This window comes from Maniola jurtina, chromosome 14 (genome assembly GCF_905333055.1).
Source record: "Maniola jurtina chromosome 14, ilManJurt1.1, whole genome shotgun sequence".
Taxonomy (NCBI): domain Eukaryota; kingdom Metazoa; phylum Arthropoda; class Insecta; order Lepidoptera; family Nymphalidae; genus Maniola; species Maniola jurtina.
In genome coordinates, this window is record NC_060042.1 from 13,392,780 (window position 1) to 13,410,756 (window position 17,977).

A 17,977-nucleotide genomic window follows, 5' to 3' on the forward strand; every position below is an offset into this window, starting at 1 on the left:
GAATTTTATAATTTCTAAATTTCTGGTCTGGTCTGGTGGAAGGCTTCGGCCGTGGCTAGATACCACCTTACTGGCAAACCCGTGCCGTCAAGCGCTTTATCGTTCCAGTACAATGCCGTGTAGAAACCAAAGGAGTATGGATTTAATGAAAACTGTCATAACCCTTCCAGGTTAGCCCGCTTCCATCTTAGAAAAATCCAACAAAAATCTTTCTATATTTATTGCGCCAGGGAGGTATCTGAATAATTATGAATATACGTTGAAAACGGGCGAAAAATCGTCTGCATGTCCTATTTCTATAAATAACAAGAGGATTACTTCTTTTTTATCACCCGAGCGTAGCGTTTTTAGAACTGCCGGCTGATAAAATATTTCGCTTCGCTCTGTGGTTGTTATCTGCATAAAAAAGCTCTAAAAAAGCTTATGTGTTTTTGTTGATGGAACGCTGACGTTGATGTATGAGAATACTAATTGATCCACCCTGGTTTCACTCAAGAGCAATTTTTCGTAAATGTTTTTTTTTTGGGATATAAAACCAACTGTGGAACTGTGTGTGGAGGACACCACTGTGTAAATATTATAATTGTATAATTGTTTATATAATATGATTACTGTAAATATTATTGTAGACAAGTCATTCCGAACAAAAAAATTGCAAGCTGGAACTCATTTTAGCTTGCAGCTTCATGTTCAGTTTAAAAATTACACAACCGCCCGAAAAAGTCTTTATTCTACCATAACTTCTAACGTAATATGCCTGAACATATTTGCTTGTATGAGATGTTGTTAAAATCCTTACATTGTCCCGAGTGACACTAGCTATACTTAATTAAAAAAAAAAAAAAAAAAAAAAAAAACAATATGACAGGGCAGGTGTTTCGTGCCATGCCTACGCGACTACAACACTCGTGGACGTGTGCACATATAGAATCCTGTCGTCACTTCGCGACTGTATCCCGCATCTCATTGTTATCTGCTTGACGGAGTGGAGTGGCGGGTGACGCAGATTTAGATGAGGTCGCGCGCCGCCATATTGCGGATTCTTCAAATAGGTCATGTAATCCTGATACCAAAATCCCGTCCCACATCCCGCGTTCATGATGCGCAGGTGTACCCGTAGCTTTACGCTTCACCTCATAGGCTGGGCGAATCGGATAAGAAGAGGTAGTGCTTTAATAATTTATCTTCCTCAAAATATTCTCCTTAGTTTATGAAATACCCGTCGCGGCATTACCCAAATTGTTTAAGTAATAATTTATGAAGGGACAGGGCCCCGAATAACTTCGTTACTTATGTAAAGTAATTAACTTAATTTTTACAAAGTTTGACCTTTGTTGTTTTTACTATGAATTACGATGTTGTTTCTGGCTCCTGCCTACTTTTTAACTCGTATCCCTACACCCTAGATTTCAGTTATGCTGATAACCAATAATAAATAGGATTCAAATAAAAAGTAAATTATTAATGCAGTTTTATCATGAAAAATACATTTCAATTAGAAGGTTTAAATATTTAACAAATCATGTTATAATAAAATTGCTACATAACGATCCACTCCGTTTTTTTAAAGCCAAAAAATAAATTTGTAAAAGCTGCAATATTTTAGTAAATCAAACATTTCCTTCGCTTCAGATCCATACAATTAATCAAGCAAAGTCTTCCAATTAATTATCGCTTTCAATCGGCCAGTGAGTGAACACAGTTTTCTGAAAACATCGAGAAATACCCTGGCGAGTGTAAATAGCTAATGCCCAAGAGATGGTGAAACTTTTAAGTAGGTGCTTGATATAAGATTTAAGTATCGTTTCCTCCTTCTTCCTCTGACCTTGGAAAACTAGAATGGCCAGAATCTCGTCCTTCTCTGTCTTTTTATTCCATTACAAATTAGCCCTTGACTACGATTTCACCGGGTGATAAGTGATGATGCTGTCTGCAGTTTTCTCACGATATTTAATTGCTTAAAATGTACTTAGCTCCGAAAAGTTAGAGTAGCGTGCCCGGTATTGAACCCCCGGCTCCTCGAATAGTAGGCTAACATCTTAACCACTATGCTATTAAATACTCTAAAACATCATTCTTACCACAAACTTGGAATTTACAAAATATTTTTTTATTAAGCATCTTTTAAGAATTTGCCAACGTCTCTTCAACTATTATAAATTGAGAGGGGAGCAATTTTAAAATTAAAAATTACCAAAGGCTTTTGCCCGCTTGTAGAAAAACCAACACTCACTCGAGAATATGTTTCAGTAGCATATTTTCACTTATTTTCTCTCCTCCATACATATTTTTTGGTTTCTGTACTTATTCGTAGTTTTTATGATTTCTACCCTCAGGCCTCAGGCAAAGTTTACTTTACATTATGGAGGTATTTGTAGTAGTTACTCGGACATGTTCAAAAGAACATTATAAATACAGGGATTTCAGTGCTTTTATATAATAACTATAACTATACTCTACCAGCAGTAAGAAGTTAGTATAGCGCTCTCTTTGTTATGTAATCCCATACAAATGATAGAGAGAAAAATCTCAGTTGGATGTAACCATTTTGAGTCACACATTATCACAAACATGTTTTCAAAAAACATTCGAAATTCAATTAGAAAACATAGAGATTTGTGATTGGTTGCTGACACAAAATGGTTGGCGCCCACTGAGATTTTTCTCTCTATCATTTGTATGGAATTACGTAACAGAGAGAGCGCTATACTAACTTCTTTCCGCGGATAGAGTATAACTTATACGTCCGCCTTCACTCAGATGGATTTTTAACGGCCCTTTAGCGCAGCTTAGGACAGTTACGCCTCATTCATACGAGGAACGTTAATACCCGCCAACACCGGGTTTTAACGCAACGCTTTTATAACGCTCGTATGAATTAGGGCTTAGAGAACTAGTAACAAAACATCGAGGGTTGGACGTCAGTGGCAGGCGTCAAATGTTCCTACAGTTGACGCTAGGTAGCCTGTGAATCGCCTATTTTTCTTGGATTTCACGTCACCCATAGCCAAATATTTTTGACATATCGTCGATTTAGGATCAAACCGAGAGTTGTCTCACTCTAGTTCACTCTGCTATTGGTCCGGTCCATATACAAAATTTTGCGACTTTTGAAAGCTTTTCATTTCAAAACTATAAATTCAAATAGCTTTAACGTTTCAATATGAGTTTTTGGGTATTTAATCTAAACTCATTGGATCCATTTCCTCGATAGCAAAAAAAACCGAAAACTGCTCGAAATTAGATTTTTTAGTTTTAACTGGAAGCGGTAATTAATTTTTCTGTAGTTTTTTATTACGTACTTATATCATTACAATTTTCAAAAATATTTAGTATATACCTAATTGGTTTTGGCTAAACAGTTTATTTTTAAAACGACTGATCCTGATGTATATACTTACCTATCTCATGTTGTACATGATGTAATGAGAAAGAAACAAAATAATTATATTCACTTTGTAAAGAGAATAAAAATTATTTTGTTTCTTTCTTTCTTTTTCGGCGCATTAACAGGGCTCTCTCCGTCACTCGTTTCATTCAATCGTAGTTCCAATTTCATTTGAATATTAAGCAACCAAAGTCCATGAAATGCAGACCTATTCTAGAAACTGTCTGTGGTGTTTTAGATTTTTCTAAAAATATGTAGTTTTAAAATTACAGGGGCTCAAAGATTTGTATGAAATTTTTTAAGACCGCGTAACTTTGAAACCGAATATTTTAACAGAAATCTGGAAAACCATAGACATAGATATTAGTTTCTAGAATATGTCTGCAAAATTTCATGGACTTTGGTTGCTTAATATTCAAATGAAATTGGAACTACGATTGTATGAAACGAGTGACGGAGAGAGCCCTCTTAAATTGAATAAATCTATCTCTCTCACGTTTTATGCTTAGTTCTGGACCTATCCTTTCTTAGTAGAGGAATACACCGAGAGAACCTATATGCAATATCTAAACAAGAAAAGCTGAGAGGTGCATGCAATATCCGTTAAAAGCGAAAGCTTCTTATTTACAATATTATAAAATCGTGTACTATCTCGCTCACTTATATTATAGCCAACAATGGGCATAAAACATAAATATTTTCCCCAATGGGTCGTTAAAAGTTAAGATACACGTTAAACATAACGCTTCACGCCATTTCATGCGCCCCGGCACAACAGGTGGGCGATTTGTTTAAGAATATATGAATAACAATTAATTTATTCGACATTTTGATTTATTGTGTGTGCACCACAAATAATATAATAAATTATATCGATAGGGAGAGCTATAAATGTTTGTTTGGATATGAATTTTGAGGTGAAGCATCTGTGGTTTAATTAATGATTTCAGGGAAAATGGAAAATATATTGTTACATCCACGGTAATAAGTTTATGTTACATCCGTTGTGTCATGTCAGAACGAATTCATTGGATCAAAGAAGACTTTTATAGAATAGGGAAATCAACGCGCTATCCCGCACGTGGTTAGCGAGGGCGGGAGGGGCCTGTGCGGGTGTGCCGATTGCCATCTTGACCTGTCACGTACTTTGCTTGAAAAGTTCGTGCTATGGCTGACCCTACTAATAAAAAATACACACACATGATTCACTTCATGCATGCATGATATGCACTTCAAATGTATGACAAAAATGTCTATATGCCTCTTCCATAGGAATTAGGCCTTCCCGAGAGCGCGCCACCGCCCACCACACACGATCCTCCGCCTTCCTCATCCACTTCGCGGTATCCTCTTAAGGTCGTCAGTCCAACGGGTCGGAGGTCGTCCCACACTCTCGGGACGACCTATGGTCCAGCAGTGGACGCAAACAATCTGATTGTGTGATTGATGGGATTAGAAAGTAGAACTTCTAGGAAGACTACCTTACCTGTTGACGATTTCCTTGATTAGTGGCTATAGCGCCTACCCAGCACAATGCACTTCGCCAATGTCGAGTAGCTTGAAGAAGAAACATAGGGGATTGGTCGGTTAGTTTACCTGTTGTCCAGGCGTGAACCGGAAGATCTCGTTGTTGTCGCGGTACCACTTGACGGAGTGGAGCGGCGGGTCGCCCTTCTCGCTCACGTAGTGGCAGACGAGGTCGCCGTCGCGCCGCGGGTCGCCATACTGCGGCACCTCTAGGTACGTGATGTTGTGCGCTGTCACTATCACTGGACAAAGAAAAATAAACAATTTTATTATGATTCATCCATACCTCGGTCAGCAAATTAAGGTCGCTGCATACGTAACGTGTTCTTTCACGTCCCGGACGGGACGGGAGAATTTCTTGAACTACTAATGGACAACTGGAACGTCCCGCCCCGTCTTTTTTCAAGTTATCCATCATAGTAGTTCGAGAAATCCTCCCGTCCCGTCCGGGACGTGAAAAAACACGTTACATATTATTACACCTTTTATTAACCTTACAATATGCAGCGACCTTTAGTCTGGCCAATCAACGAGGTTAACGTAGCCAGTGTAAGCCTCATTAGTCATTATAGTGGTTTACATGATTATTTTGATTTGTAATCCGACATGATAATGTTAATTGAGGTCGGAGTACCGATAGATGTATAAAAATTAAATTAAAAATTTAAAAAACCCCCGACACATAAACCTCTAAAAAGTAAAAAAATAATAGGTAAATATGTATGGGCCCTTTAAGAATAGTATAAATAGTAAAGTTTTATCCAAGCGATATATTTTTATATTTTAGTTTTATAACCAATATATTTTAAAGCTCCCAAAATAAGTAATTACTTAACTGCACGTAAATTCTGATGCTCCATTTTTATATATGTCCACCAGACAACTATTTTAAAACCTTTTACAAGAAGACAGACCGATCCAGAGGGCCAATCATCCCCTAAATTCAATTTTAATGCCTCTGTGGGTTTGAGCGCGAGGGCATCATTATCTACGCGCATGAGAATGAGTAAGACATGTATTAGGATATATTGACGTCTCTCACTCTCTTATAGTTTATTTATGTCAATTAATTATTAATATTAAAAAAAAACTGCTAAAAATTAAAAAAATTGGGGAATTTACGTGAGGTAAGTAATGTTTTTATGTACCTTGATTACCTGATACCTGAAAATTGGCCGTCTAAGCAAGCTAGCAGGTCTGTAGGCATGCGTTCTTAGTACATAGTAACACTACTCAATCGTCCACATTTCGTTCGTCAGAAAATACGTGACGGCTGGTGGCCCTGGGATCTTTCACTATTGTAACAGAGGTTCCAATTGGCAAATGTCAAGTTGTCAAGATGGACGTTGCCTAGATACATAATTATTTATTTGAAAATAATGTTTTGGAAAACTCCGATACTTTGGATCGTAGGCGCGGAGTTTCTAATTTATAAAATATTATAATCACAGTTAAACGAGAAAACATCAATTCAATTATAATATCCAACAGTCAACCAAAGGCCACGAACAATCAACCCAAACCCAAACCATAGTCAAATTATTTTTAGGGTTCAGTAGGTATCTGTAGAAAAAAAAAAGATGTTGTAGGTAGCCTCGACTGTTGTAGTCGCGTAGGTGTGCATGACACCATTAAATATCGTAGGAGGCGATGACCCTCCGCGCGGCTGAGGTTCCCGCATCGTAGTCGCTTTGTCGCGCAGGTTTGGATGATGCATTAGGCGCACCTTCTTTTTATTTTATCTGCTTGAACTCAGCTTATTTACTTTGACAAAATACGTTTAAAATTCATCATCATCAGGATCAACCCATCGCCGGCTCACTACTGAGCACAAGTCTCCTCTCAGAATGAGAAGCTACCACACTGGCCAAGCACGTATTGGCACACCTCACGCACCTTTGAGTTGAGAGATGCTTGAGAGTTGGCATTATGGCCAACTCTCAAGCATGCAGGTTTCCTGACGGTGTTTTCCTTCACCACTTCGTTGTCTGTCTGTGTGTCATCTTTCAAGAGAATCAAAACTTATAAATTGGGTACTTCCCGTTTACGTAGAATCATGAAAGGCAGGTAGCAATATCTTATAGCCCAAGCACTCTACTCCTGTGGCCCAAGTAAAGAGAAAAATCCGACAACTGAATTGTCAATACATAAAAAAAAACTTGTACGGAACTCTTCATGTGTGAGGCAGACTCGCACTTGACCGGTTTTTGAAAGTTATGTCAAATAAAAATTTGACATGCAATAACAAACAAAATGAAATACAAGCCACTTTTTTCCTTATTTCATCGGGTGAAAGTCGATTTCAATTTAATCGTAGGTATATCTTGAAAAGCGAACTATTATACGACTACGTAAAATGGGTACATTTTTAAAGCAACGACATGTTAGAAACAGATATTTCGTTTTGGTCATGTTAAACTATGTGAGTCATTCAGATAATTCTTGATTTAGTGATGTTCGGTCAAAAATATTTCATGGAACGTATAATTAACATAACATTGATGTTACTTTTGAAGAGATATTAGCTGCCTTATTGGATTTATATTATTATAGAAATTGGGTTTTAGAATGGCACAAATAAACGGTAATTTATGAATAAAGTTTAAAAAGCGTGAAATAAAAATTAAATTAAAAATTTAAAAAACCCCCGACACATAAACCTCTAAAAAGTAAAAAAATAATAGGTAAATATGTATGGGCCCTTTAAGAATAGTATAAATAGTAAAGTTTTATCCAAGCGCTCGTTGCGCCAGGGGACCGCTACCTATGATAAACTATGAAAGTCATCTGTTGTAGAAAGAATAGTCTTTAGCGGTCCCCCGACGCAACGAAAGCTTGGATAAAACTTTACTATTTATACTATTCTTAAAGGGCCCATACATATTTACCTATTATTTTTTTACTTTTTAGAGGTTTATGTGTCGGGGGTTTTTTAAATTTTTAATTTAATTTTTATTTCACGCTTTTTAAACTTTATTCATAAATTACCGTTTATTTGTGCCATTCTAAAACCCAATTTCTATAATAATATAAATCCAATAAGGCAGCTAATATCTCTTCAAAAGTAACATCAATGTTATGTTAATTATACGTTCCATGAAATATTTTTGACCGAACATCACTAAATCAAGAATTATCTGAATGACTCACATAGTTTAACATGACCAAAACGAAATATCTGTTTCTAACATGTCGTTGCTTTAAAAATGTACCCATTTTACGTAGTCGTATAATAGTTCGCTTTTCAAGATATACCTACGATTAAATTGAAATCGACTTTCACCCGATGAAATAAGGAAAAAAGTGGCTTGTATTTCATTTTGTTTGTTATTGCATGTCAAATTTTTATTTGACATAACTTTCAAAAACCGGTCAAGTGCGAGTCTGCCTCACACATGAAGAGTTCCGTACAAGTTTTTTTTTATGTATTGACAATTCAGTTGTCGGATTTTTCTCTTTACTTGGGCCACAGGAGTAGAGTGCTTGGGCTATAAGATATTGCTACCTGCCTTTCATGATTCTACGTAAACGGGAAGTACCCAATTTATAAGTTTTGATTCTCTTGAAAGATGACACACAGACAGACAACGAAGTGGTGAAGGAAAACACCGTCAGGAAACCTGCATGCTTGAGAGTTGGCCATAATGCCAACTCTCAAGCATCTCTCAACTCAAAGGTGCGTGAGGTGTGCCAATACGTGCTTGGCCAGTGTGGTAGCTTCTCATTCTGAGAGGAGACTTGTGCTCAGTAGTGAGCCGGCGATGGGTTGATCCTGATGATGATGAATTTTAAACGTATTTTGTCAAAGTAAATAAGCTGAGTTCAAGCAGATAAAATAAAAAGAAGGTGCGCCTAATGCATCATCCAAACCTGCGCGACAAAGCGACTACGATGCGGGAACCTCAGCCGCGCGGAGGGTCATCGCCTCCTACGATATTTAATGGTGTCATGCACACCTACGCGACTACAACAGTCGAGGCTACCTACAACATCTTTTTTTTTTCTACAGATACCTACTGAACCCTAAAAATAATTTGACTATGGTTTGGGTTTGGGTTGATTGTTCGTGGCCTTTGGTTGACTGTTGGATATTATAATTGAATTGATGTTTTCTCGTTTAACTGTGATTATAATATTTTATAAATTAGAAACTCCGCGCCTACGATCCAAAGTATCGGAGTTTTCCAAAACATTATTTTCAAATAAATAATTATGTATCTAGGCAACGTCCATCTTGACAACTTGACATTTGCCAATTGGAACCTCTGTTACAATAGTGAAAGATCCCAGGGCCACCAGCCGTCACGTATTTTCTGACGAACGAAATGTGGACGATTGAGTAGTGTTACTATGTACTAAGAACGCATGCCTACAGACCTGCTAGCTTGCTTAGACGGCCAATTTTCAGGTATCAGGTAATCAAGGTACATAAAAACATTACTTACCTCACGTAAATTCCCCAATTTTTTTAATTTTTAGCAGTTTTTTTTTAATATTAATAATTAATTGACATAAATAAACTATAAGAGAGTGAGAGACGTCAATATATCCTAATACATGTCTTACTCATTCTCATGCGCGTAGATAATGATGCCCTCGCGCTCAAACCCACAGAGGCATTAAAATTGAATTTAGGGGATGATTGGCCCTCTGGATCGGTCTGTCTTCTTGTAAAAGGTTTTAAAATAGTTGTCTGGTGGACATATATAAAAATGGAGCATCAGAATTTACGTGCAGTTAAGTAATTACTTATTTTGGGAGCTTTAAAGCGTCTGCAAAGCAATACGGCCGACGCGGGAAGTGTCTGGGAGTATTGGCGACATATTTTTAAGGATATTGCCTAAAATATACGTAAAAATCAGTTTGGCGAATTTACGTGAGGTAAGTAATGTTTTTATGTGCCTTGATTATCAGATACCTGAAAATTGGCCGTCTAAGCAAGCTAGCACGTAGGCTAGGCATGCTTTCTTAGTACTTACTAACAGTACTCAATCGTATATATTTCCTGTGTCAAAAAATACGTAATCTCTGGTGGTCCTGGGATAAAAGTAATAAGAAAACCAGAAAAGAGCTGATAACTTCCAAACGGCTGAACCAATTTTTTTGGATTATAGCTAAGAACACTCTCGATCAAGCCACCTTTCAAACAAAAAAAACTAAATTAAAATCGGTCCATTCGTTTAGGCGCTACGAGGCCACAGACAGATACACAGATACACAGATACACAGATACACAGATACACAGATACACAGATACACAGATACACAGATACACAGATACACAGATACACAGATACACAGATACACACGTCAAACTTATAACACCCCTCTTTTTGGGTCGGGGGTTAAAAAACTAAACTACATAATGTGTTTAGTTTACAAATTATGAAATTTTAATTTTTATTAGTAGATACTATAATACAATGATATAGTTTTTAAGTCCGCGTCAGTTGGCAATCTTTACTGCCTGTCAATTTTTTTCGCCATACTCGTATCTATTCAAAAAATGCAAATTGGCAATAGGAAATAGTGAAAACTAGGCGAGAACAAAATTTAACTTTGTTCTTAAGAGAGTAAGAGCTTTCTCTTCTGCTCTAGTTCACGAATTCTCGAAATGTATCCCATACAATATAAATGTGTAATTTTTTCATAATTATTTGTGTTTTATTTAAACTTTCAATATAATGTCTATCCATACGGTAGTGATAAAAATAGTGTGTAATTTGAATTCCTAGAACTCAGGAATTCTACTTTAGAATCCTTCGCTTCGCTCTGAATACAATTTAACGTCCCGAGGATCAAAAGGCCCCTTGTGACACAAATATCTATTGAACAACCAAAATGTATTAAAACTATCAAAATTTAGCAAACATTTTTGTTGAGAACTGAATCATTAATGAAATTTGTTTCAAACAAGTTACTACTTGTTTTACCAACATGCGAACATAACAAGCAAAAACATTGAAGTTAAAGTTGACACATTAATATACTGTCGCACGTGTAACGAATTTCACTGAAAGCTTTTCATAATGTTTTAGTACATAAAATATTATTTTTGCTTTTCACAAATTTCCTTTACCGCGTCAATTAAGTATCTGTTTGTGTGCGTGTTTATAATTTTAGTTTTGTAGTTGTTTGGTAGATCGCTCTTTTGAGGACGGAAAATGTACTAATTGCTTTGTAATAATATGAAAGGGTTTTCCATTCATCCATACTATCCACCATAATAAAAATGCGCAAGAGTGTATGTCTGTCTGTCTGCTAGCTTTACCCGGCCCAACCATTTAACCGAATTTGATGAAAGGTACATAGTTAGCTTACATCCCGGGGAGGACACAAGCTACTTTTTATCCCGGAAAATCAAAGAGTTCCCACGGTATTCTTAAAGGTCCATCCGTTTAACCCATTTATATGTTTGTACAGAGGTAGCTTGCGTCCCGGAAATTGACATAAGCAACTTTTTATCTCGGAAAATCAAAGTTCCCACGAGATATTTATTAAAACTAAATCCACGCAGACGAAGTCGACGAAGCAAAACATAATTATGATAATATTTAAATATTATCAACTTGACTGACTGTACACAGATTCTAAAGCCGAGAAATTAAGCCGCGTACAGAAGGAGTTTAAGTTTCGCTCGGGTGCATGCGAAAGTAATTACCAGTGTAAGCCCGGGCTTAACCCAGATAAGAAATTTGTTAAAAGCCGAGACGAAGCGATATTATGTGGGTCGAAGTTTATGTTTATGGGGTTGCAAGTTGATGGAATATATATTAGATGATGCCCGCGACTTCATCCGCGTAGATTTAGGTTTAATAAATATCCCGTGGGAACTTTGATTTTCCGAGATAAAAAGTTGCTTGACAATTTCCAGGATGCAAAACTACCTCTATACCAAATTTCATACAAATCGGTTAAACTGTTGAACCCTAAAAAAACTAGCAGACAGATAGACAGACACACTTTCGCATTTACAATATTGTATGGAATGGTTATGCATAAAAAATGGTCAAGTGCGAAGCACACTCGCATACAAACGGTTCCGTACCACCGTACCTACACTATGTAGGTACCATCATCGTATAACATTATGCACTTACTTTTTAATGTTTAAGTTTGAATGGTTGCCATCTTGGTTTTTTATTATTTATTAAATATTATAGCGCCTATTATACTCAAGACCATAACTCAATACTCCGTTATAATTTAATTCCGCAATATTTCTTTTGTTCATAGACTCCAACGTCATAGCTAATCATAATCCGGTGAGATCCCAGTCAAAAGCTAAATTATAGCTAAATATCATCGAATAAAAAAAAAGACTGCAAAAATAATAACTTTAGATGATTCTTTAGGGTTTTAAGGGCGAGTTCGTCGGTTTAGGGTAAGGACGAGCCTTACATGGCTCCCTAGTCCCTAATCAGTTCAAAAAATTTATCTCCACTTTGCTAAAACTTCCATATTTTTAACCCCCGACCCAAAAAGAGGGGTGTTATAAGTTTGACGTGTGTATCTGTGTGTCTGTGTATCTGTGTATCTGTCTGTGGCATCGTAGCGCCCAAACGAATAAACCGATTTTAATTTAGTTTTTTTTGTTTGAAAGGTGGCTTGATCGAGAGTGTTCTTAGCTATAATCTAAAAAAATTGGTTCAGCCGTTTAAGAGTTATCAGCTCATTTCTAGTTTTCTTGTAGAAAATAAGGTTAGATAACCGTTAGGTTCATAATATTATGTCAATTGACAAATGTCAAGCTGTCAAGATGGACGTTGCCTAAATACATAATTATTTATTTGAAAATGATGTTTTGGAAAACTCAAATACTTTGGATCGTCGGGGGTGTTATAAATTTTTAATTTACACTTGTTGATGAATAAGTAATATTGATGCGTATACTCCATTTAATTTTTCTGTTTTCACCTATTTAGCGCGTTTATATAGGAAAAATTTTCATAAAATTTAAAATTCCGCATAAAATTTTACCTGAAGTTAACCTGTTTCTTGCGAAATTTCCTTGAAGAAGACCTTATGTTTTACTTGATGTAATATTCAGGAGGCCGCGGGCTATTTCTTCGGGCCGAGGCTTTTAACGCTCATTTGTACATAAAGAATTCATAAAGCGCCTCCGTTGATATACGAACCCAAGATACGTAACGCTGTTTAAAAATCTTATTAACATTACAAAAAATACAATTTCCATGAAAAAAAAACAAAATTGGAATCACCACCAGGCTGCAACATATCAACTATAACAGTCTGCCAATTCACACTTGGTCAGCGTGGTCGAAGGAGCGTGGTGGTGGTGGAGTTTGGCCATATGGCCAAACCCCTCTCCTCTGAGCGAAAGTGTCAACCAGCGATGGGCTAATGATGATGACGATACAGGGAAAAAAATAAGGATAGAATTTTCAAACTAATTTGGTTATGGTGGTCTGAGGTATCAGTTAATTTTGGTCTCTTGCCTAAAATAGTTTGGATTATACCCTGGCTGGGCTAAATGATATTACATTTTATTATCGCTCGTCATTCAATGTTTGTTTCTCAGTTGAATATTAAGCAACCATAGACTATGAAATTTTGCAAACACATTCTAGAACCTAATATCTGTACCAGTGATTTCCTAGATTTCTCTAAAAATATATAGTTTTAAAATTACACGGGCTCAAAGATTTGTATTTTTCTATCAAAAAAGGCCCAACTTTGTGCTCGTTGTTTTAAACGAAGCAATTTAACACATTTTGGAAAACCTACAGGCCTAGGAAATACAATGCATACTGTATACTAAAAATATATCGTTATATCTGTTATATTGTTACAATTATCATCAAACTACGAAAACTAGGAAATGGCTTAAAAAATTAGTTACCAATTTCAACCGAAACACAACATTCGAAACTAACAAGTTAAATGAAAGCTAAAAAATACGCAGCAAATTGAGAATCTCCTGTTTTAAATCCGTTAAAAATAAAATAAAATAGAAACTTTTATATTCAAATAAAGTTTTCTGTCAAAGGCATGCCGTGTGAAATTGCTGTTTCTGACTAGTGCTTTAATTTTACTTTGCGAATAAAATCTACAATTTATCCATTTACCTACAAGATAATTCCCGCGACTTCGTCCACGTGGATTTAGTGAGGAATTGTGATTTCCCGCGATAAAAAGTAGCCTATATCAGTCCCTATATATTTAATTAGATATATCCATTAGAAAAATCACGTCAAGCCCAATTTTTAAGGACATTATGAAGAACCATCAGGCATAGAAGTTTCATCGTGATGTTTCCCTTCGTCGTAAAGGTAAGTAATATATTCATTGATTAAAACACACATAGCTCCGAAAAGTTAGAGGTGAGTGCTCCAGGTTTGAACCCCCGAACTCCCGAATAGAAGAGCACCTAAGTAGGCCCCATAGGCTGTCGCCACACCAAAAATATGCTATTTTTTTATTCATTATAGCCAAGCGCTTGACCACAATCCCACCTGATGGAAAGTGATGATGTGGCCTAAGATGGGACGACTTAGAAGGTTCAGTATCCACTCTTGTTTTAAAGATACCCGGATTGTAATTGGTAGGAAACACAGATCGCGGAAGAATACTCCAAAGTTCAAATCGTAGCCATGCATATTATGAGGAATGATGACGCAAAACGTTTCGTGGGTGTAGATAGAATGTCGACGACATAAGGCTGGAATTGTGGTTTGGTGGTAAAATGGTGAAGGAGGGGGACAAGATCGAAAAGTCCCTGTGCTATAATTATGTACTAACAGTTGAATTCGTTTCAGAAAATAATATATCCTATCAAATGAAAAACAAAGGAAATTTTACGAACGTCTAAAAAGATAAAATGAAAGAACGAAGTCGTACATTGTAAACCACAAAAAAAATATTTTCTATAGGAAGATTTTAACAAAGGATTTGAATGTATTTCCCCAGGAATCTATTTGTAACAATATCTTTGTACATTTTATTCGTTATTCTGTTTAGAACAACCAAAAATTTAGGAAAATACTTAGTGATTTTGTATTTTTTCATACATTCATATAAAGAATACATTTTAACCGTTTTATTTTAAAAATTGACTATAACATTGGTTCGCTAGCATGAACACGAAGAAACATTTCTTGTCTGCATTATGAAGGGAAACTTCAGGGAAATTTCAGCTTTCTAGGTCCAAAGGTTTGGGCTGGACGTTATTGAGTCAGCCAGTGAGTGGGAGTCAGGACTTTTAATAGATTCAAAAGATAAATATAAAAGTTTTCAGTATTACGTAGATACTTATAATAAAAAACAAAAGTAAAGAAAAACAAAAAAGAAACTTTAATCTGCATATAAAATTGAATACGTATTCATGAATTAGCATAACAATACCCTTGAAATGTCCCCGTACCTACTTTACATCCCTGAGAAAAGTTCGTAAAAACTGGAAACGGGAGAAACTCTGAATGGTTTCGTTTTCTCATATCGGATTTTGTCGTTGTAAGTCACTGATATACATAACCCAAAGATACACAGTTATTTAGAAATCCCTAAAATCACCACTCAACTCATAATTTTTAAAAGCGAATGTGTATATGTGAATGTGTATACTGGTATATTTGCTTTGTTGGTTTGTTCTTCAATTACGTCGTAACGGAAGAACTTATTGACATGATTTTTCGCATGGGTATACAATATACATATTTAAAGACCTAAGCTATGATGATGACTGGGATTTCATGCGCGTGGATATAGATTTTATAAATCGGTGACACATCACAAAATATCGGTCACAAAAAAATCGGTGATTTCCACGACCGGCAAACTAGAAACCGTGATAGGCTCGCATATCCTACGCTCCGCCTCAGGAAAGTTGGAAAATCGTTTGTGGGAATGAGTGTAATATTTTATAATAAAATTCCACAATCAATTTTGGACTTGCCTTTACACAAGTTTAAAAAATCTATTAAAAGTATGCTCCTGAAAAAAGCTTATTATACAATCGAAGATTATGTAAATGACAAAAAAGCTTGGATTTGATGCGCTCCAGCAATACACGGCGCTGCAATTGCTTGTATACAGTATGGCATATTATTGTAAATTGTACATTTGAAAAGAGCAACCGCCGAGTTTCTTGCTGGTTCTTCTCGGTAGGAACAGCATTCCGAACCAGTGGTAGATTATTTTGACGATTCAAAAGCACTTGTAAAAGTTTAATTGAATAAAAATAATTTGAATTTTGAATTGAATTTTGAATTTTATAAATCTCTCGCTCTGCGATTTTTTAAAAATGTGACGGGATTAAAAAAATCGATTAAACGAAATCGCAGGATCAGCTACAAAAAATGAAGAAGTAGGAAACACCCTGACTTTCTGTGGAAAGTGGGTACGACTATTTTGTGGCCGTCTAGACACTTTCTAGGTAGGTATGCAACTTTTACTTAACTTTCAAATTTTTATCTCCACTGTATGACAGCGCGGCGGGGCAAGTCCGTGGCGTGTGGATTGTGGAAGTTTCTACAAGAAACCATGTCCAACAGCGAGCATCTATCGGTTAATAATTTTGATGATGGTGTGTATCTTTGGTGTCCCTAAATCAATATCATTCGCCTTGCTTTTTTTTCTACCAAGTAAGTTGATGTTTTACTCCCAGAATTTTCAGCTCGCGTATAAAGGACGTGCATTACTTTTGTGTAAAGCAATTTTGTTAACATTTTGTATAATGCCCTGCATGAGTATTATTTTTTTCCTCTATTTTCATTTTTCAACAGTCTGTGAATTTCGCTAATTACAATTTCACTTTGAACATTTGGATAAAAGCTTTTTAGATTATTACATTGAAAATACTGTAGTTGATATTCATAAGGATTATTCCTCGAGCATTTTTTCTTAATTTATTTATTTGTAGGTAGGTATATTCTTGTCGTAATTTGTTAATGAATATTTTAAATATACATTTTAAGACTCCATGATTTCTTTAAGGCTGGAGCTTTTAACCAATATTTTTTTTAAAGGATCATGAGGAAACCTGCACGCCTGAGGGTTTTCCATAAAATTTTCAAAGGCATGTGAAGTTTACCATTCCGCACTTGGCCAGCGTGGCAGACTATGGCCTAAGCCCTTCTCATTCTGAGAGGAGACATGTGCTTAGTAGTGAGCCGGCTTTAGGATAATGATGGCGATGACGGTATAAACGTGTTAGATTAGGTACCTACGTGGTAAATTCATCATCATCATCATTATCAACCGATAATCGTCCACTGCTGGACATAGGTCTCTTGAAGGGACTTCCACACACCACGGTTTTGCGCCGCCTCAATCCAGCGGCTCCCTGCGACTCGTTTGATGTCGACTGTGGGTAATGGTAAGTGTAGTGGGTAGTGGTAAATTAATAAATAATTATTATATTATATAATTTAAATTTGTTATTAAAATTTGACTGTTTGAAATTATATTTAAATTGAAATTAATCACAAATCTAAATCACTGACCTAGAAATATTATATTCAAAATAAATTGGAAACTGAATTATAATAATTCAGTCGGAATTAAAGCTTCGCCGTTATTATCTATCTAACGGGCCGAGTACGCTCAGATTACGCTTTATACTAGTTGGGGGCCCAAGGTGCTAGAATGACGACCTAGCACCAGAAAGCGCAGCATTGGTAGACCCCTAAGTCAAAGGTACACAACTGAAGACATGAAAGTAATAGTCGAAGAAAGTTGGATTCAGGCGCAAGACCGTGGCGTGTGGATGTCCGTGCAAGTAACCTATGTCTATCGGTTGATGAGATTAGGTTAGGTCAGTTCAGGTCTAAAGTGTGCGCTGTCCCAGAGCTAGACCTGCTTTGGCGGGTGCCGTTGGCTGGGTTGCAGTTGAATACGTTAGTGTCTTGTGCCCAGCAACAACGAATGAGACGGAAAGCCGTGAGGTTTTAGTCGGCAAGAGTCCGACATAACCACCGCGCCTCCCCGATCTCGATGGTAACTATGAGGATTTCCCGACGTAAAAAAAGGCCAGTTCGGGTCTAGATGGCTTCATCAAACCTCTGTATTATCAAGAGCCTTTAACAGTCCTCAGCTGCACTA

General features: G+C 36.5%; 1 protein-coding gene across 1 annotated transcript in view; it reads right to left on the reverse strand.

Annotated features, from left to right (window-relative positions):
* LOC123872219 overlaps nt 1–17,977 on the reverse strand; it is a 42,779-nt gene that overhangs the window by 3,392 nt on the left and 21,410 nt on the right. The window contains exon 2 of the mRNA XM_045916405.1: nt 4,985–5,157. Coding sequence (XP_045772361.1) covers nt 4,985–5,157 — 173 coding nt within the window. The remainder of the gene's footprint in view (nt 1–4,984; nt 5,158–17,977) is intronic.